Here is a 17,133-nt window from a genome sequence, read left to right as displayed (position 1 = left end):
ACACACACACACACACAGACCTTCTGAGTGCAAATCATTCCTGCAGAATATTAAACCCAAACTCTGCTGATGTGTGTAGTTTGGTTACTGCATATGTATTCTGTAGGGACAGAGTAAACATTAGCTCTGTTAAGGGAGCCCATTAGTTCCATTTTAATGCAATTTTTACCCAACATCATTATTAATAAGTATATTAAACAAACCTAAATATATAACAGACGTTTGAAAAGTCATGCCAGTAAAGATGCTAAACAAGCACTCCAGGGTAAGAGCTGTTCAAGGAGTTACAGAATGACACACATCTTCAAATGTTGAACATGTGTTAAATGTACAAGTGGTCATGAAAACCATATTAGAGCTTTTTCCATTCATGACTTCACCGCAGCTCCCTGAAATCAACAATGAGGTCTCCCACTTACAACAGCTAAAATGAGGAGAGGGAGACATGACACTGACCTACACCCTCCTTCCAAACACACACGCACACGCACACACACTTTACCTCAAGCTGGAGTACATGCTCCCTGCATAGTCTCTGAATCTCTTCTGCATGTTCCAAAGTGTTTTTTTCCATTGTGTCCTATTCTCTCACACACACACACACACACACACACAATATGGAACAAATATTATACACATTTATTATACACATTTATACAAACAGAAAACAATACAAAACAAAAATTCCTAAAACATTTAAACACGAGTTAGTACAGAAACTTTGATGCTTGGCTTAGAGTTTCACCATAGAAAACAATACTGACATCAAGTGGCCAGACTGGAGAGCATTAGAGACGCATAAAGGTGTTGATGCAGTGCTAATAATCCTGGCATATGCTGTGAACGCACACGCACGCACTACCTCAGCCTCTTTGAGCCTGCGTTCGAACCAGCCCTTGGCTCCCTCCATGGATTGCACCTGCGCCTGCAGCTCTTCCACACTGTGCTGCAAACTCTCCAGCTCTTTTGTACGTGCCTGCAACACACAACAATGCGTCACACACACACACACACACACACACACACACACACACACACACAACTCTCTCTCTCTATGCACATCTCCCCTCTCCAAACTAGTCTCTCTTCTTTCTCCCTCTACCTTTCTCTCCATGTCTGTTCATCTCCTGCTTTGTTGCATAGTAACTGAGGCTAGTGCTGATGGGTAGTATTCTGGATCTCAATACAGGGAGCCCAGTTTTATTCCAAGCCAATCCGCAGCCATCTTTGGCCAGGGGAACCCACATGAGCACAGCTAGCCCTATTCTCACTGGATACAAAGGCTTCCGTAGTTCCGCTCTTCCCGTCCACACAAAGTGGTACTAGCCAATCACAGGGGTCTGCTAGGCTACAAACACAGAACAGGAATGCTAGCATGAGAAGACCCATGTTAGCCCTCATCTGTGCAGACTCGCTCTCTCCTGCACTCCCTCTCTGTGCACCCCTCACCTAAACTCGACTCCCCCCCCCACCTTCTCGTCTCGTAGCTGGGCGTGGAGCTCCTCCTCGGTGCGGCCCTTCTCCTCGTGGAGGCCACGCAGCTCCTTCTCGTAACGCGCCCGCACACTCAGCACCTCCTTCTCGTGCTGGAGGCGCAGGTCCCCCAGCTCCTCTTTGTGTCGAGACTTCTCCTGCGCCATCTCGATGGCCAGCTCGTCCAGCATGGCCTTGCGCTTGTCTGCACTCTGCCAGGGCACGGGGTTGGGGGGGGGGGGGGGAATCGAGGCAGGAGTCAGGAATACTCTTACAACTGCGTCATCTTCCAGCCTTCATATACACTTACACCTTCAAAACCTAATGCATGCTGATGGCTCTTTACTGAGGCACTATACACACACACACACACACACACACACACACACACACACACACACAATCAAAGAAGCCTTCAGTAATCTGTTTTAAATACTGGTTAGACATGAGGCTTGGTATTAGTACTGCTGCTCCCAGTTTTTCTCTTCGTGTCTGGAGAACACACTGTATGTGAGGCTTTTGATCTGGCTAACGTCCCATTAATCTGCAGGCCAACATGCAGCAGGGCTTCTGCCGCGCTCTGATCTTTTATTTCATTCAGTTCAGTTTGGAAGGGCTTGAGGGGGCCATGAGATCATGACTTGAATTACACTCACAGTCCTCTAAACCCAAGCTATTGCGCATAGCTGCTCACTGGCCAAGGTTCAACACAACATCTTTCACCCGAAGCCTTAAATTGGACCGTGCTGGGACAATCTGGAGTGATGGCAGCGTGCTCGCCAACAGCTAGTGAGAGACTTCCTTTCTGAAGATCACACAGCGGCGACTTGTCATTTATTCTATGCCGTACTGCAAAATAGGCTTCATTTAAATCTGAATAAAAATCTCCAAGGGTGACATGAGATGGTCTTAAATCATGAAATAACATGTTTATTCTGGACTAAATCAATTAATTCACGCATCGCTATGGTAAAAGGTTCGTGACGCCCATCAACCCTTTAAAGTCGGGCGAAACAGTCTATTTCTACCTCCTAATTTACTCAAATTTATACTTCACTCTTTTAGTAATGTTATTGTTCTCATTGCACCTATTTTGACACAAAAAGGAACGGACAGAACAAAGGTGAAATTTCATTGACTTGTCCCCCAAACAAAAAGCAGCTTAACTTTCACATACAGATCCATTCCACTGTGCAGAAAGTGCAGTTACATCTTCTGCTGGTGTAATCATTGTTTAGAAACACAACCTGATGTGAGCAACACGAGTTGCGTTTCTTCTTGCCAACGACAACAGCACATCAGAGAGTTAAGCCCTTTGATATCCTTATTAATACATAGTTCTCTATATATCACATTGCTATACATTCTATTCTAACTGCTATAGTTGTATGCTACGATTTTTTTTAGATGCCACCGCTGCCTTGGGAGGCTTCAAAAGGTTACAGTAAATAAGTGAAAATAGTGAGAAAGAAATGGTAAAAAGCAGAGCACTAGAAATGATGATGCCCAGTACAAACGACTCCAACTCTGATGAAGATAAGAAATATCTGTGTGTCTGCGTGTGTGTGTGAGCGAGCGCGAGAGAGAGAGAGGAACATACTTTTTTGGCTTCCTCTAGTTCCTGCTGCAGTTTGTCTTTCTCCAGACCCAGTTCAGATACCTGCTCCAACAGTCTAGTGTTGGCTCGGTTAGACTCCTGAGGAGAAACACACACACATACACACACACACACACACAAAAAACCAAAACAAAATAGTGAGGGCTCTAGACAGTCTGTATTAGACAGCGCCTCAAATTCAACATGGGGATAAAATAACCCCTGACTAGTCCTTGTGTTTTTCCACTCTCCATTTGATAGATGAAATTACACACATCACATTTCTAAGTTTTCAGTTGAAAACTGGCAGTTGGTGAATTTCAGTTCAGTGCCACTGTATGGTCTCACCAGGAATAGGAAACAACAGAACACTGAAGAGTATTCAACAGCAGGCTGCTACCCCACTGCATCTGGCCCTGGCGGAGGGCACAGTTCGTGTCCAGTACAGCATCGCTAGGGCTCAGATTTAGCCGAACCCCATCACTAGTCACGCACGCTTCACGACACAAACAAGCAGGACAGGGTCGGCAGTACGGCGCCTGGAACGCTCCGACATCTCCGAAAGAAGCGCAGAGGCGTTTGCGAGTTCTAAGCAGCAAAAATATTTTGTCTGCAGTGGGCGACGCAAAAAGTGATCATTTGAGAATTGGAGTAATTCTCATCATTACCCTTGCCATAAACATCCCACATTACAAGCCAGAAAGTTAGAATATTAACATAACTACCTCCAACAAAGCCACTAGCCATCACTGAAAATAATCACTCTGGGATGCAATCCGACCATGTAATTACATAACTAATTATGTGATTAATGGGAGAAAAACAAATCGCTCTTCACAGGCACCAAGATGTTTACTGCCGTCTTCAATGCCCACCACTTGGTGTGTGCTGCTAACTAGCTTACTATAGCACAGATGTGCTGAGACTCCGTTTCCAGTGTTCGCAAACATTACTGCCATTTCAGGAACTGCGGGTGTGTGAAGGTGCTGGGTATGTAGAGACCTGAAGTTGGGAGATGAGGTCATCTCTCTGCGCCAGGAAACTCTCCTGTTCAGTGCGCTTTTGCTGTAGCTCCACATTCAAAGCCATGTTCTGCTCTCTCAGCAGGTTCAACTCCTGAATCTTTACTGACTGGATCTGACACACACACAGAGAGAGAGAGAGAGAGAGAGAGAGAGAGAGAGAGAGAGAGAGAGAAAATGAGGTCAAAACAGGCACACTAAGTCAAAACATAGGCATATTACATTGCATTATTTACAGTGTTACATTTAACATTTTGGCAATCGATACATATATTTCCTTATTATGCAGTAAAATGGCCATGAATGGAACTCTAATGTTACAACCAGAAGCTAGCTGTTCTAAACAACAGCAAAATGGACCTTGCAAACAAGAAGGGGTTTAATCGCCGAAATGTCAAAGAAATCCAGGAAAGGTTACTAAATGAGATAGAACGCAAAGCAGCAGCCAAAAAGCACAACCAGAGACATACAGAAAATCTTAGCATTACATCAGAGTAAATATTTCAATGATAGCAGTATAGACAGACTTCATTAAATGAAGACTACCTTAGTCAACAATGTGACAGTGGTATGGTTAAATTCCACATATGGTTGACCAAAAACTATAAAAATGTGTACATTTATGGATTTACCCGTTCCAAGAGCATGTAAATCAGAACTCTGGAATCTTTCAAACAATAGCTGAAAGTTTAAAGTTACGATAATGACATATGGCAGTAGCTCTGGCAGGGATGAGTCATGATGGCACCGGGGTGGCATATGCGCGACAGTGGATAGCTATGGACGGCGGTACAGGGACAGAGCTGTACCTGTTCTAGGGCGGCAAGGTTAGTCCTGAGTGCATCGTTCTCACTCAGCACGCCTTCCACCTGCTCCTGACTGACTGCACTCTGACACGCTACCTGCAGCTCGGCCAGACCCCAGACAGACAGAAGGTGGGGGAGGAAGGGGGGGGCGAGAGAGACAGAGCGATTCAGAGGAAGTGAGAGGCGGTTTGACTCTTGTCCAAGCCACGGTACAAGAAAAGATAAATAAAGAAAATCCAGAGAGAGAGCGCGCTTGTGTGTGTGTGTGTGTGTGTGTGTGTGTGTCGGCATACGTGCGCGGTGTGGGGTACGGGACGCTCAGTCAGAATTAGAAATCACAAGTCGAACAGAGCTTGCAAGCAGAGGAGTTGAGGACAGATTCTTAGAGACACAGTCAAGTGGCAAAGGAAGAGAACGAGGCGAGAGAAAAAACAACACAGCTATTTCTACTCTGTAATCTTTCCGAGCTGCCCATCACAGACTGGCCCTTAATTAAGGCCCGTGGCCTCGCCGTGAAGTAGACTGAGGCCTAGACCGGGTAGTTCAGCACACAGAGGACCGCTGGGCCTATCGGGGGGGGTCCAGTGTCGCTGCCCCCGCTGCTCTTTAATTACTCGGGTGAACTTTAGCTGCTCTTCCACTGAAGCCCGATTAAAGCTGCAGCTCTCCCGCTATTTCCAACACCTGCAGGCTCAGCTAGTAAAAAAGAGAAAGGAAGCAACACTGCAAGCTACTACGGCCCAAACTACACCTGAGTCGCGAGCAAACACCGACTACGGCCCAAACTACACCTGAGTCGCGAGCAAACACCGACTACGGCCCAAACTACACCTGAGTCGCGAGCAAACACCAACTACGCCCCAAACTACACCTCAGTCAAGAGCAAACACCGACTACGCCCCAAACTACACCTCTGTCAAGAGCAAAAAGCAACTACACCCCAAACTACATTTTATTTTAGTCAAGAGCAAAAAGCACACCGACACTGCTTCTTTTTAAAATCAACACAAGGATTGTCAAAGGAAAGGACCTTGTAATAATTATGAACATACAAAAAAACTAATTTTAGGGTTTGAAGTTGGAAATGCCAGTAGACAAATAAAGAGCATAATCAAAGATTATCAAACCCTGTGGACCCTTCACAGTGTTGCTAATTGGGTTTCATTCCACACTGTGTATCCCGACGAGCCTTCTGAATACGATTTATACAACAGTAAGCAGAATTTAATCAGCTAGGCCTTTTAATGCAGGAAATACACTGTGCACTAATTAATGCAGGAAATGTACTCATTAGCACAGACACGGGCCTCTGGACCCTTTCCACGGCTCTGCTCATTTGTAAAGTGCACACTGATGGTTAAGAGAGATTATCGGCTAAATCTCCAAAGACACGATAGCAAACAGCTGGTTCTCTGCCGAGCTCAGACAGCCTGGTCTCGAGGCCTTCAGACAGGCGATCTGTTGACACCATGGGAAAACATTAAGCGACAAGAACCAGCATGTTTTGTTTATAAAGTTTGGAGTTTAAATAAAATACCACATAAATAAACAACATATTAAATACACAAACAAACAATCTGCCATGAGCTGGACAGTGATGTGAATACAGTGCATGTTGAGCCTTCCAGGACAACGCTGGGAAGGGAGAGAGATGCAGGTCAGAGGGGCTTTACCTGCTCTTTGAGTGCATGGAGAGCCAACTCGTGCTCTCTCTGCTTGCTCTGCAGCTGATCCTTCAGCTCAGCAACATTCTGTGGCCAGACACACACACACACACACACACACACACACACACAGATTGAGAATGTCCGCGTCTCTGCACACGTCTGTCACCAGCGCAGCTCAGCACTCCACCTGACTGCTGCTCTCAAACTCAGAGCAGGGGAGCACCAGAACCTGCTGAACAGCCTCGGAAAGCAACTCCATTTCATTACTTTCTCTTTGTTCCTCTTTTGTTTTTTGCATGCTTGCAGTGTTATTTCCTCGATGCCATGGAGGCCACATGGCCTCAATGCAAATGAGACGTTGTCCATGACAAGTTTCCACTGTACAAACTAGAACAGCAACAATAACAACAACAAAAACAACAAGTAAAGATGATGCCAAACAGAGGGTCATGACCCTCACCTGGTTAGCGGTCATTAAGTCAGTCTGGAGTTTCTGGACACGCAGGTTTATGGACTTCAGCTCCTCTTCTTTGCGCTGCTGAAGTTCCTCTATTTTGGTCCTGGAGTGAAAGACGCACATGGAGCCCGTAATATCAAACCCATAATCCGACGACATGCCATCCCTTCCTCCCTGACGCCATGTTCAACACAGCACCAGAACATCTGAGTAAAACCATATGTGCAGTGTGCTTGGAGGGGAATTGAGCATACATGTTCTTCACATTAGCTACTGTATTACTACACTTGAAATAATTCTGTCATATGTTAATGCAATATGAACTTGTGGGTAATTGTGCTCCATCTCTCTCCCACCTGCTGTCATTGTAGAGAGCCTCCTTCTCACCCTGGAGCCGCAGGAAGCTGCAACATGAGCATAAAGAGAGTTTGAAAGCCCAGACAGAGCTGGTGGGCGGTGAAGCACGTGTCTGCCACTGGACAGGGGACACCGCTCTGCCTCCTTCAGAGCTAGCGGCAGCACGACTTCCCGTCCAACACCATCACCACGGCACCTAGGGAGCACACCGCAGTGTGGCGAGGTCATAACAAGCACACTGCTGATTGGCTGAGAGGCCGCATGTAGAGCGCGAGGGTTCTCGCTGCCTCACGAGTGTGATGGGTGAGTGGGGGGTAACAGTCATACATCTTGTGGGAGAGACCTTGAGCTGCAGCGCATACGGATGTTTCAGAGGACAGAGCGGCTGCTGCCATTTAAGCATTTGTCTGACAAGAACAACATACACGCAAGCGTAGTGACAGTAATAGCACGGACTCGAGAAGATGCGATTAACAGAGGCTCCTGTCAGACTCAACCGTGAATCCCCCTGAAATCATAGTAAAAAGTGTCACTTCTATTACAGAAGAAATGTGTTAACAGACTATTGTAGCAAGGCTGCATGGGTGACGAGGTGGAAGTGTGACAGGCTAATGAACGGAGAACAGCATGTGGCTCTTACCTCTCCTGCTTTTTCTTCAGTTTGTCGGAGAGCTAAAACACAATCAGACATTCTGTTGTCACTATTACACTTAGCACAAGCGAAACTGCAAATGTTCACACTTTCCTATTCATCACGTTCACACTTACCTTTGTAATCTCTTCCTGGAGTTTTGCAATTTCAGTCTGCTTGGATGCCTGGAAAATACAACGAGGTACTTACAACGCAGCTCGCCACTGCAAATGTAATCAAATACGCTTAAAACATGCTCCAGGAGATTTATATAAATAAACAGTGCACTTTCTGAAATATAGTGAAAATAAATGAGGTTCCCACACACGCACAGCGGTCAGCACTAACGCTGCGTAGCTCCCGCGTTTACAACGTGCTGAGCCAGCGGAGAAGCGTTGCCTGCGTGTAAGTGTTTACCTCCTGGGCCTGCAGCTGTTCCCTCAGCAAAACCTTCTCTTCCATCTCCGTCTGAAGCTTCAACTCCACCTCTGGGAGGGAACGAGAGGATGTTAACACATGAGAACTCACTCACTCTCTCTCTCTCTCACTCTCTCTCTCTCTCTCTCTCTCTCTCTCTCTCTCTCTCTCTGAGAGAGCGTCTCTAAGAGACGCTCTAAGAGAGAGAGACCCAACGCAGAACTCCACCGAGCTGCAGGGGCCAGTGCAGCGTCTCAGCAATGACACCGGTGCCAATTCTGATTACTACTGCGCCGTGGCTGGCGGGTCAACTGTCAATCAGGACACATATTTTCACCAAAGAGCGCTTGATATTTGAAGGCATTCCAAAAGCTGAGAGAAACTGTGAATGTGCACCCAAAGTGGGGCCTGACTATATGAGAAGCCAGTTATAAGAACAGACTCGAATCACATGCTATGTCTTCAAGACATTTTGGCATCACACATCTTGCCGGCAGTGTCCTGTTTTTAATAACGCTTCACTCAGAGCTCATTCTTAGTCATCCTATTCGCAGAATTGGATCCCAGTGTTCGCCCAGGTCCGTATGCACCAGGGAGGATGCTCGTCTAGAACACAGACCTGTCCTGTATTTATTATTGTTTATTTAACAATTTATTTGTTTTTTTATTGTTTATTTGTTTATTTTGCACTATATTGAACTGTTTGAACTTCTGTAGCATGTTGTCTGTTGCACTGTTGTTTTTGTGTTGCACCAAGGTCCTGGAGGAACATTGTCTCGTTTTTGTTGTGTACTTGTATATAGCTGAAATGACAATAAAAACCTCTTTGAACGTTGAACTTTGCTTTGACCGTTCATATAACACTGTAAATATTTGGGCCACAACCAGCATTCTCCCTCCCTTCCTCCCACACACAGTCACATTCATTAAGACAAGAAAGGTAAAAACAAATCCCAGCACAGAAGTGTCACTCCCAGAGGCTCACCGTTCCGCTGGCAGGTGCTCAGCTCCAGAGGGCTGCTCTTCATCTCCGCCTGCAGGCGTGGACAGGAGGAAGCCCAGTTAAGACCTGCGGTTCCCCTTTACACAAACATAGTGGCTTCCCCCCCCCCCACAGAGATGAAATAACTCAAAGGTAGAGCCACGAGTAACATCTATATAGCTTCAGAGCAAAGTGCAGTGATGTTAGCAAACCAGCTTCAAAAGTGATTTAAAAGATGGGAGAACTTGAAAATGGAAAAGGAAAAAAAGCAAAACAAAAGGAATACAGACACGGCCTGAATGCAAATATAAGTGCACAAGTATACAGCACAAATTCCCAGGGTGTAATAATAATCTTCTGATAAGATTGTCCCTATCTGAACAAAACAGCCCTCACCTGCTCCAGGGGGTCATGGGCTGCAGCGCCTGCTGGATTTTCCCCGAGGCCGCTGGTGTCGGCATGCAATTGGTGGATGCCGTTGGTGTCAGCCTGCTTGTCAATCACTGCTTCCTTACTGTCATTAACGTCTATTCCCCGCAAACGGTTCAACTCACCATCATAGTGCTCCTGAAGAGCTACACACACACACACACACACACACACACACACACACACGGTCATCCGAACACTTATAGCTCACATCTATCAGAGTCTATGCACAAATAAACAAAATCTGACTGCTGACATCAATATTGCCAGAATGCACTTTTTCCACCATCTTGTAGATACAGGGAAAACCTTAAAAGCAATTATCTGTGTTCTAGGTATTCTAATAAGAGGAGTTATGGGGGAAGTGTCAGTTTATGGTTTATGTAGACCTTGCAATAAATAAATAAAGTTAGAGGAGAAAGGTTTATTAACATCTAGCATTATTATGCCTGCATAAGACGTGTGCTGTTAAACTGCAGACCGAAGTATTAATAGGAATGTGGTACGTGTGAAAAGGAACATGATCATTACCCATAACAAACCACCCCTTAATTCCGTAATGACATTACAGTACTGGCGACCCAGAGCATGGTTAGCCCTGAACGACTCTAAACCTTGGGTCTAAGACATTAAAACCTGGGTCTAAGTTTTATTCATGTCCAGGAAACTGACCGTATAAGCACAAAGGTCTGTGGCTGGATGCTCATCTCGTGTTTCTTTTGAGGTATACCCTTCACATATTGGCTCTCTTACCTGCCAATTTTTTCTGTAGGGCAGCGTTCTCAGCCTGCATACGCAGAAACTCTCCATCAGTAGGGGTGGAGACGGGGTTGGGTGTGGAAGCTTGGAGGCCCCGCCCCTCCTTCAGGCCCTGGTTCTCCCGCTCCAGCTGCTCGATCTGAGAACATAACTGCAAACAAGAACACTAATAACACATGGAAGAAGCACACTGAGACAAATAATCAGCATTGGTTTGAATTTGAACAAAATATCTTGCCCTACATCGTTCTTCGACTGAACATTCTTAGCTCTGCTTTGAAGCAGGCCACCAGTGGCTGGATATTTCAGGCATAACCAAAAGTTTCAGAAAAATCTGATCTGTAGTAATCACAGTTGGACTTTGAAACTACATTGGCAGACTACATACAAGTGGGACTACATAGGCTGGAATTACATACAGCTGACTTGCACTATTCCCTTACTACAAAGATCTCTGCCCATTTCAGACAAATGTAAATTGTTACAACAGTTATGGAAACAGTGACCTTACAGTTTTACCTAAAGTGGGCAGCAGGGATTGGTCCAGTGCATAGAGGACCACCTGGCATAAGCATTAATGCATGCTGATGTTTAAATTATACAGAATGTTTTAAAAAGGGAGAAAAAGAAGAAGATCCCATTCCCTTTAGAGAGAATTATTGTGACGGTTGGCCCCTCCTAGCGTCCATGTCTCCATGGTTACCCTGTTTCGTGTATTATGTTCCGTAGTTTCATTTTCTCCGCCCGTCATCAGTTTCACCTGTTTCTTGTTTAGTGCTCATTTATCCATGTACTTAATCCCAGTGTTTTCCTCAGTGTGTTGGTGGTCTTTGTAATCCATGTCTTCTTTGCTATATCTTATATTTATCCTAGCTACTGTTTGTGATTCCTTGCCTCCGTGTGTTATTTCTAGTCCCCGTTTGTCATCATGTTTGTCTTATGATGTATTCCAGGACTCTGGACTGTTGTAATGTCTCTGATTGTGGATTTGCCCTTAATAAACCTTGTTCTTCTCATCATATGCATCCACCTCGTAATCTCTCCATGTTACAATTATTTAGTAAGGGCATGTAAAGGAGGCTCTGGTACTGTGGAACTTTGTGGATGTAGATATAGGTGTTTTTGTGTAGGCTCTCAGCACCTTGGACAGTTCTTGCATGAGGGTACTGTTCTGTAGTCTGAAGTCGTCCTCCTGACAGTGCAGCTTGCCCTGGAGCATCTCATTCTCACTCAGTAATGCGTCCACCTCCTGCACCGGCAAACAACACACATTAGCATACAACACAATCCAACACAATGTAACACTCAGCTACCAATCACACCTTGCTGCTGCTAATGTTGAATAATGTGCCCACCTCCCAAAATCACACACACATTAACATACGATAATTACACAAAGTTATACACCACACTTTACTATAATACAGTGCAACATGCACTTCCTATTCCCAAAACACAATAACACTGAGTAAAACAATCATGTGTTGAACCCACACATTAAAACAAATGTATTACTGTGTATTCTGCAATGAATGTGCTCTGACTAATGTGTATGCAATGACAAAATACGATGATTCCCAATTAAGAACAGTAGAACCATTACACACATTACTATTGCTTAGTAACAAATGCACTTCCTGCTCAAGTAAAACACATTAACTCATCCGACTGATGTTCCCAGTGATGAAAGCTATGCACCACCACAGAGATCATTAACTTTACTGACAATGGAACCATTTGGTTCTTCCCACCTCACAATAGTGCACAAGAGACCACCGTCTGCCTCAACTGCTCAACACTAAGAATGCAGCAAGCCGCTAAACAAGCTAGACCGAGCAGTAAAACAGCATATGCTGTTCACACTGCAATAAGACAACCAGGGGACAAGGCCAAATTAAATAAAGACCTATTAAAAATGTAGCTTTTGAGAATACTGGAGATCAGGTGCTGTTCTGATGAGATTCGGTGACCTTTACATAATTGCCTCAGATGTCTATTAATACCTGTGATGTATAAGGATTGTCTGTAGGTGCCACACCCTATTACGGAGCATAATATTGCCTGCATTATGATTGTAATCATATTATAACCAAGGTTAGATGGTTCATCTGTGGGGAAACTGGCATGGCAGACTTACCTGGGCCTTCTTGCTCTTACTGAGTGCCTGCAGGAAGAGAAAAGAAAACATGACAGCATAAATGAGATTAGGCTTGACTGGGAGGGAAAAATCACCATTCTGAGTTCTGGGAAAAGCCAGAGAGATACTGCATTAAATCTGATTTCATCAGCAAGCGGCCTTCTTTCACGCATTTACAGCGGCTACTTGGTCTAAAGAAAGATGTTTTCACAGATGCCCTACTGCATCAGCCACCTCTAAAGATGGTAGGAGGGGCAGTACTAAGTACTTATTACTACATTCTCGTTATAAGAGCTAAATAACAAGAGGAGAAAATGCTCAAGAAAACCTATAGGTTTTGCTCTGGATTTTAGTGTCATAACACAGTTGGCTTGCAGGCTGCGAGCGAAAAATAGCCCTTGTAGTTAATAAAATACAGGATAGCAGCTATCTTTCTGAGCATGGTCATTTGGCTGACATTCAGTGCCATTACGCCTGATAAAACACCTTGGAGCTCAAATGAACTCACGAATCGCAGCAGTGTCTACATATACTTGGGTTTCAACCATGTACCCATGATAGAGGAGAGCTCAGTTAGAGAAGCAGGCAACAGTGCACATGCTTGGAACAAATACCTCTGTGGTCTTCAGTGAATATCAGGGACTGGCAAGCCAGAATTCTCTTTTTGTTTTGTTACATGTTCCTCAAGCCTCACCAGATGAAAACGTCCATTTCCAGGATAACAAATGCACTCATTAATGTCATATGGGTGTGGCTATAACTGGAGTGTTATGACTGTGTAATTTATGCATACACGAGCACACAATGGCACAGCACCTGACTCACTAGAACACTCATTGGCTGCTCCAAAAGGGTAAACAAAGGGAATGTCAATAATCTACCATTTCATATCAGCAGGAAATGCTCAGATTTCTTACTTGACAGTTTACTAAAAACTACTAGTTTCCACTGCCAACGGCAGACAACAAAAAGTAAATATGGTTATACAGTTTAATTTCAGCTGAAAACAAATGTGAGTGTCTACCTTCTGAGCTTTGATGCAATCCTTTTCCAAGGTCAAGGTCTTCTGCCGGACACTGTTGAGCTCTACAAAAAAGTGTGATATTAGAGCACAAACACAACCGCAAAGAGGCATGAGAACACAAACTCCGCTGCACAAAGAGAGATGTGGAAAAAAACCCAACAGCATTTGTACTGTGATTACAGCCTGCATCTGTAACAGAGAAGTTTTACAATTTGACTAACTATGTTGAAAGAGAACAACTGAGTTGGACAAGTCAGCGGAGAATTCAGATGTAATCTGGTGTAGTGGACCACATCATCTTGCTGTGGTTCAATGTTCAAGATCCTTTATGCTCTGGATGGATTAAGATAACTGGAGTGTATGGTAGAGCGGCGTTGCCAAAAAACACACCGCAGGTGCAATGAATGTAAGTCCAAATATGGCTGGACATAAACTAAAGGAGTGGAGTTACAGATATGGCCTCCCTCACCAACCTTAATCGTTACACTACTCTATTCAATATGCCAGACAGTAAGCAGCACTACTTTAATGTTATTAACCTAACCAGTTTAGTAAAATAACTAGGGTTAGTGTGCAGAATAGAAAACAAAGTATTTAGCCGAAAAGAGTATCGGATTACTCTGTCTATACAAATGGTTAGGCCTAGGCAAAAAACAACAAAGCTTCCAATGTTTAAAACTGACCTAAAACGATGCTTAGAAAATGCAAGAATTGAGAAATAATATGAAAAACTGCATTTCCCAGACAGCAGGTTAACCAAAAACATCTTCCACAGGATATCCTTAATTCCCTGCTTGTGCAGACATCTCACTCCTTTGCTGTGATGAATAACATCTCACCTCCAAGTGTTTATGTGCAGGAGTCGGTTTGCATCAGTCTACAGTGTGTTGTGGCATCCACTGCTTGCTTACCTGCAGTGTTCTTTCGCAGGTCATCCGAGAGCTGGTAGTTCTGTGTTCGCAGCTCTAGAAGCTGAGCCTATTGTAACACAAACAAAAGGCCAGAGGGGAATGAGCTCCAGCCTGATTAAGATCAGCTAACAGCTGCATGCTCTTCATGCAGGCGATGGGCCAAGGTGGAAAAGAGCAGGTTTTCTCTAGTACGACCCACACACTGATGAAGAATGTGGACTGTGCTTCTCGGTCAGGTGTAATAAATGTCTCATCACTTGCTAGCCAGTGCATCTCCAGTTCAGTTTGAGATAGTTGCTCGGCTTCGATTAATGACCCATGTCTAATTACGTAATGGAAACATTTCAGCCTTGAAAACCCCTTTGTACGAAACTGGATATTACATTAGGAAGCTAGCCGTTTGCTAACGCAAGTTCCACTTCTGTGTCAACAAAACCTGAGGCTAGTTCCAGAAAGAAATGTTTGACAGCCATCGCGTTGAGTCGTACCTTTGGACTTTGCGTATGAAAACACCATTAAAGCCCATCTACGGTTCTTCTTGTTTAAATTTAAGACGTTTCAGGTTTAGAACATTTTTTAAAGGTGTGTTTACTGCTCAGAAAAGATAGTGGGTAGCTAACTGTCTGTCTGTCTTGCTAACTGGCATGCTAATTAGCTCGCTAGCTAACCAATATTTGTCCAAATGCATATAGATATATCGATATATACAGTAACACCTGAAAATAGTTTAACCATGCACTCAAACACTAAACAAATACAACAGTAGACATGTTAAATCACAAAGGCTAGCTAACCTATTGGCTGAAAAGCTAACGTTAGCTAGCCAGCATAGCTGGCTGGCTGGCTAACGGCCCATCACGGGATCTAAAGCCGCCTCCCTCGGCAACAGCACAAACGACACGGCGGAATCCTGCTTAGAGCACAAGCACAACTTGACCCGTTAACGGGCGAACCGACAAGACACAAAAAGACAAACCACCAAAGACAAACAACCGGGAGGGTTTAAACGACCTGCATACGGTGGAACTCCTCTTCCGACAGGGCTTGCGCCATCTTCACCCAGCGACCTCACTCACTCACTCACTCACTCACGGCTGGTCGAGTCCGTCCGGAGGGAGATGGGGAGGCTTCAGACGCAAAACCTCTTCACCTCTAGGTCATTCGGCTGCTCTAATCATACGCATTGCTTACTCAAGACGCAGGGCACGAAAGCCGTCAAAGTAAATGGCGTGTAGCGGAAACTTCCATTCAGGAGCGGCCGCAATTCGCTCCTGAAACCATCGCGTCAAAATGAGCCTCGGCGTGCAGCAGGCAACCTGTCCTGAAGATGGCGCTCAACATCAACGTGTCCCCCTAAGCTTAGCACGACGACGTTTCATTTCGCCATATTATTTACGATTAGGCATTCAAGTTTAAAGACGTGCTTAGTTCATTCACATATACAGAGTGTAGATTAAATAGCTAATCCACTCATTGTTTTCAGGGAAAATAGGGGAAAATGTCTCAGTGACACTTATTCTCAGTGACTTTTTATTCGACCATTAAGGTAGACCATACTGTATTCACATAAACCATTTCATTATACAAGTGAGATGTAAAATACAACGTATAAACGTAAATCCAGGCCAAACTGTAATGAGGAAAGTTATAAACTACGGTAATTTAATTTAGTAAGAAAAGAAAGACCTGCAGCAAAGTCACAAACGCAGAACAGGCTCCAAAATGAGAGAGCTGCATTCATGATTTAACAACATTTACAAAGCTTTTTTTTTTTTTTTTTTTTTTTTTTTTTAAAGAGGGAGGAACACACTTTTAAAAGGCAAATCCAAGATCCTCAAAAGTGGTCTTTTGTGTGTGCGTACATTTGTGTGTTTATGGAATAGACCTGGGATGGTACATCTTACAGAGAGAAAACCTTTAACAAAAAAGCAGTAAAAAAGTTTACCTTAATTCCTTACATTTATTTAGCAGATGCCTTTATCCATAGTGAGCTGCAAAAATGCTGTAGTGGTCTACTCAAAGCATCCTTAGCTAGCATAAATAGTTTGGAATACAAAAATTCCTTAAAACTGAGACACTGCCAGAATCAAGTGTCAGTGCTGAAACCCAGATTAAGAGATACAATACAACACAATGCTATAAAATACAGAACCACTAGAGTACTCTTACTAGGCAGGACACTTTGAGTGCAAAAAGCTTACAAGTGCATGATTAGGATAAATTGAAGTGCTTTTCAAAGCAACGAGTAACGAGGTTTGTGTTTGAAAAGTGAAAATGTAAAATACGTAATAATAAGTAATACGCATAATCAGAGACAATACCCAATTCCCCGTCATGCCAACCCAGCACTATCCAGTGAAAGCAAACATTTGAATATTCTAATTTTCCCAAGATGAACCAGCCATTCAAACTAAATATTAAGAACAGGATGAAACATCTGATAGAGCTCCCAATGCACAGTACA

General features: G+C 44.1%; 1 protein-coding gene across 5 annotated transcripts in view; it reads right to left on the bottom strand.

The window, feature by feature from the left end:
- gripap1 (GRIP1 associated protein 1) overlaps positions 1 to 15,984 on the bottom strand; it is a 37,129-nt gene extending 21,145 nt beyond the window's left edge. Inside the window, exons 1-20 of one of the 5 annotated variants that reach the window (XM_081707458.1) lie at positions 15,681 to 15,984; positions 14,670 to 14,736; positions 13,759 to 13,820; positions 12,735 to 12,761; positions 11,739 to 11,846; positions 10,592 to 10,748; positions 9,806 to 9,984; positions 9,413 to 9,461; positions 8,428 to 8,498; positions 8,148 to 8,195; positions 8,020 to 8,051; positions 7,379 to 7,426; positions 7,026 to 7,125; positions 6,572 to 6,649; positions 4,902 to 4,994; positions 4,073 to 4,207; positions 3,074 to 3,169; positions 1,473 to 1,685; positions 863 to 976; positions 503 to 580 (exon numbers count right to left, since the gene is read on the bottom strand). In XM_081707458.1, the coding sequence (XP_081563584.1) occupies positions 503 to 580; positions 863 to 976; positions 1,473 to 1,685; positions 3,074 to 3,169; positions 4,073 to 4,207; positions 4,902 to 4,994; positions 6,572 to 6,649; positions 7,026 to 7,125; positions 7,379 to 7,426; positions 8,020 to 8,051; positions 8,148 to 8,195; positions 8,428 to 8,498; positions 9,413 to 9,461; positions 9,806 to 9,984; positions 10,592 to 10,748; positions 11,739 to 11,846; positions 12,735 to 12,761; positions 13,759 to 13,820; positions 14,670 to 14,736; positions 15,681 to 15,722 (1,797 nt within the window). In that variant the 5' untranslated portion in view covers positions 15,723 to 15,984. Of the gene's footprint in view, positions 1 to 502; positions 581 to 862; positions 977 to 1,472; positions 1,686 to 3,073; positions 3,170 to 4,072; positions 4,208 to 4,901; positions 4,995 to 6,571; positions 6,650 to 7,025; positions 7,126 to 7,378; positions 7,427 to 8,019; positions 8,052 to 8,147; positions 8,196 to 8,427; positions 8,499 to 9,412; positions 9,462 to 9,805; positions 9,985 to 10,591; positions 10,749 to 11,116; positions 11,321 to 11,357; positions 11,712 to 11,738; positions 11,847 to 12,734; positions 12,762 to 13,758; positions 13,821 to 14,669; positions 14,737 to 15,680 lie in introns of those variants that run through there. The other 4 variants (XM_035521890.2, XM_035521891.2, XM_081707456.1 and 1 more) reach the window with 4 other exon arrangements.
- Positions 15,985 to 17,133: the final 1,149 nt, after the last annotated feature.

The sequence above is a fragment of the Electrophorus electricus genome, chromosome 25, assembly GCF_041902795.1.
Source record: "Electrophorus electricus isolate QZ-2024a chromosome 25, ASM4190279v1, whole genome shotgun sequence".
NCBI classification, from domain to species: Eukaryota; Metazoa; Chordata; class Actinopteri; order Gymnotiformes; family Gymnotidae; genus Electrophorus; species Electrophorus electricus.
Note: the sequence above shows the minus strand (reverse complement) of the source record. Positions and strands in the feature narration are given on the sequence as shown.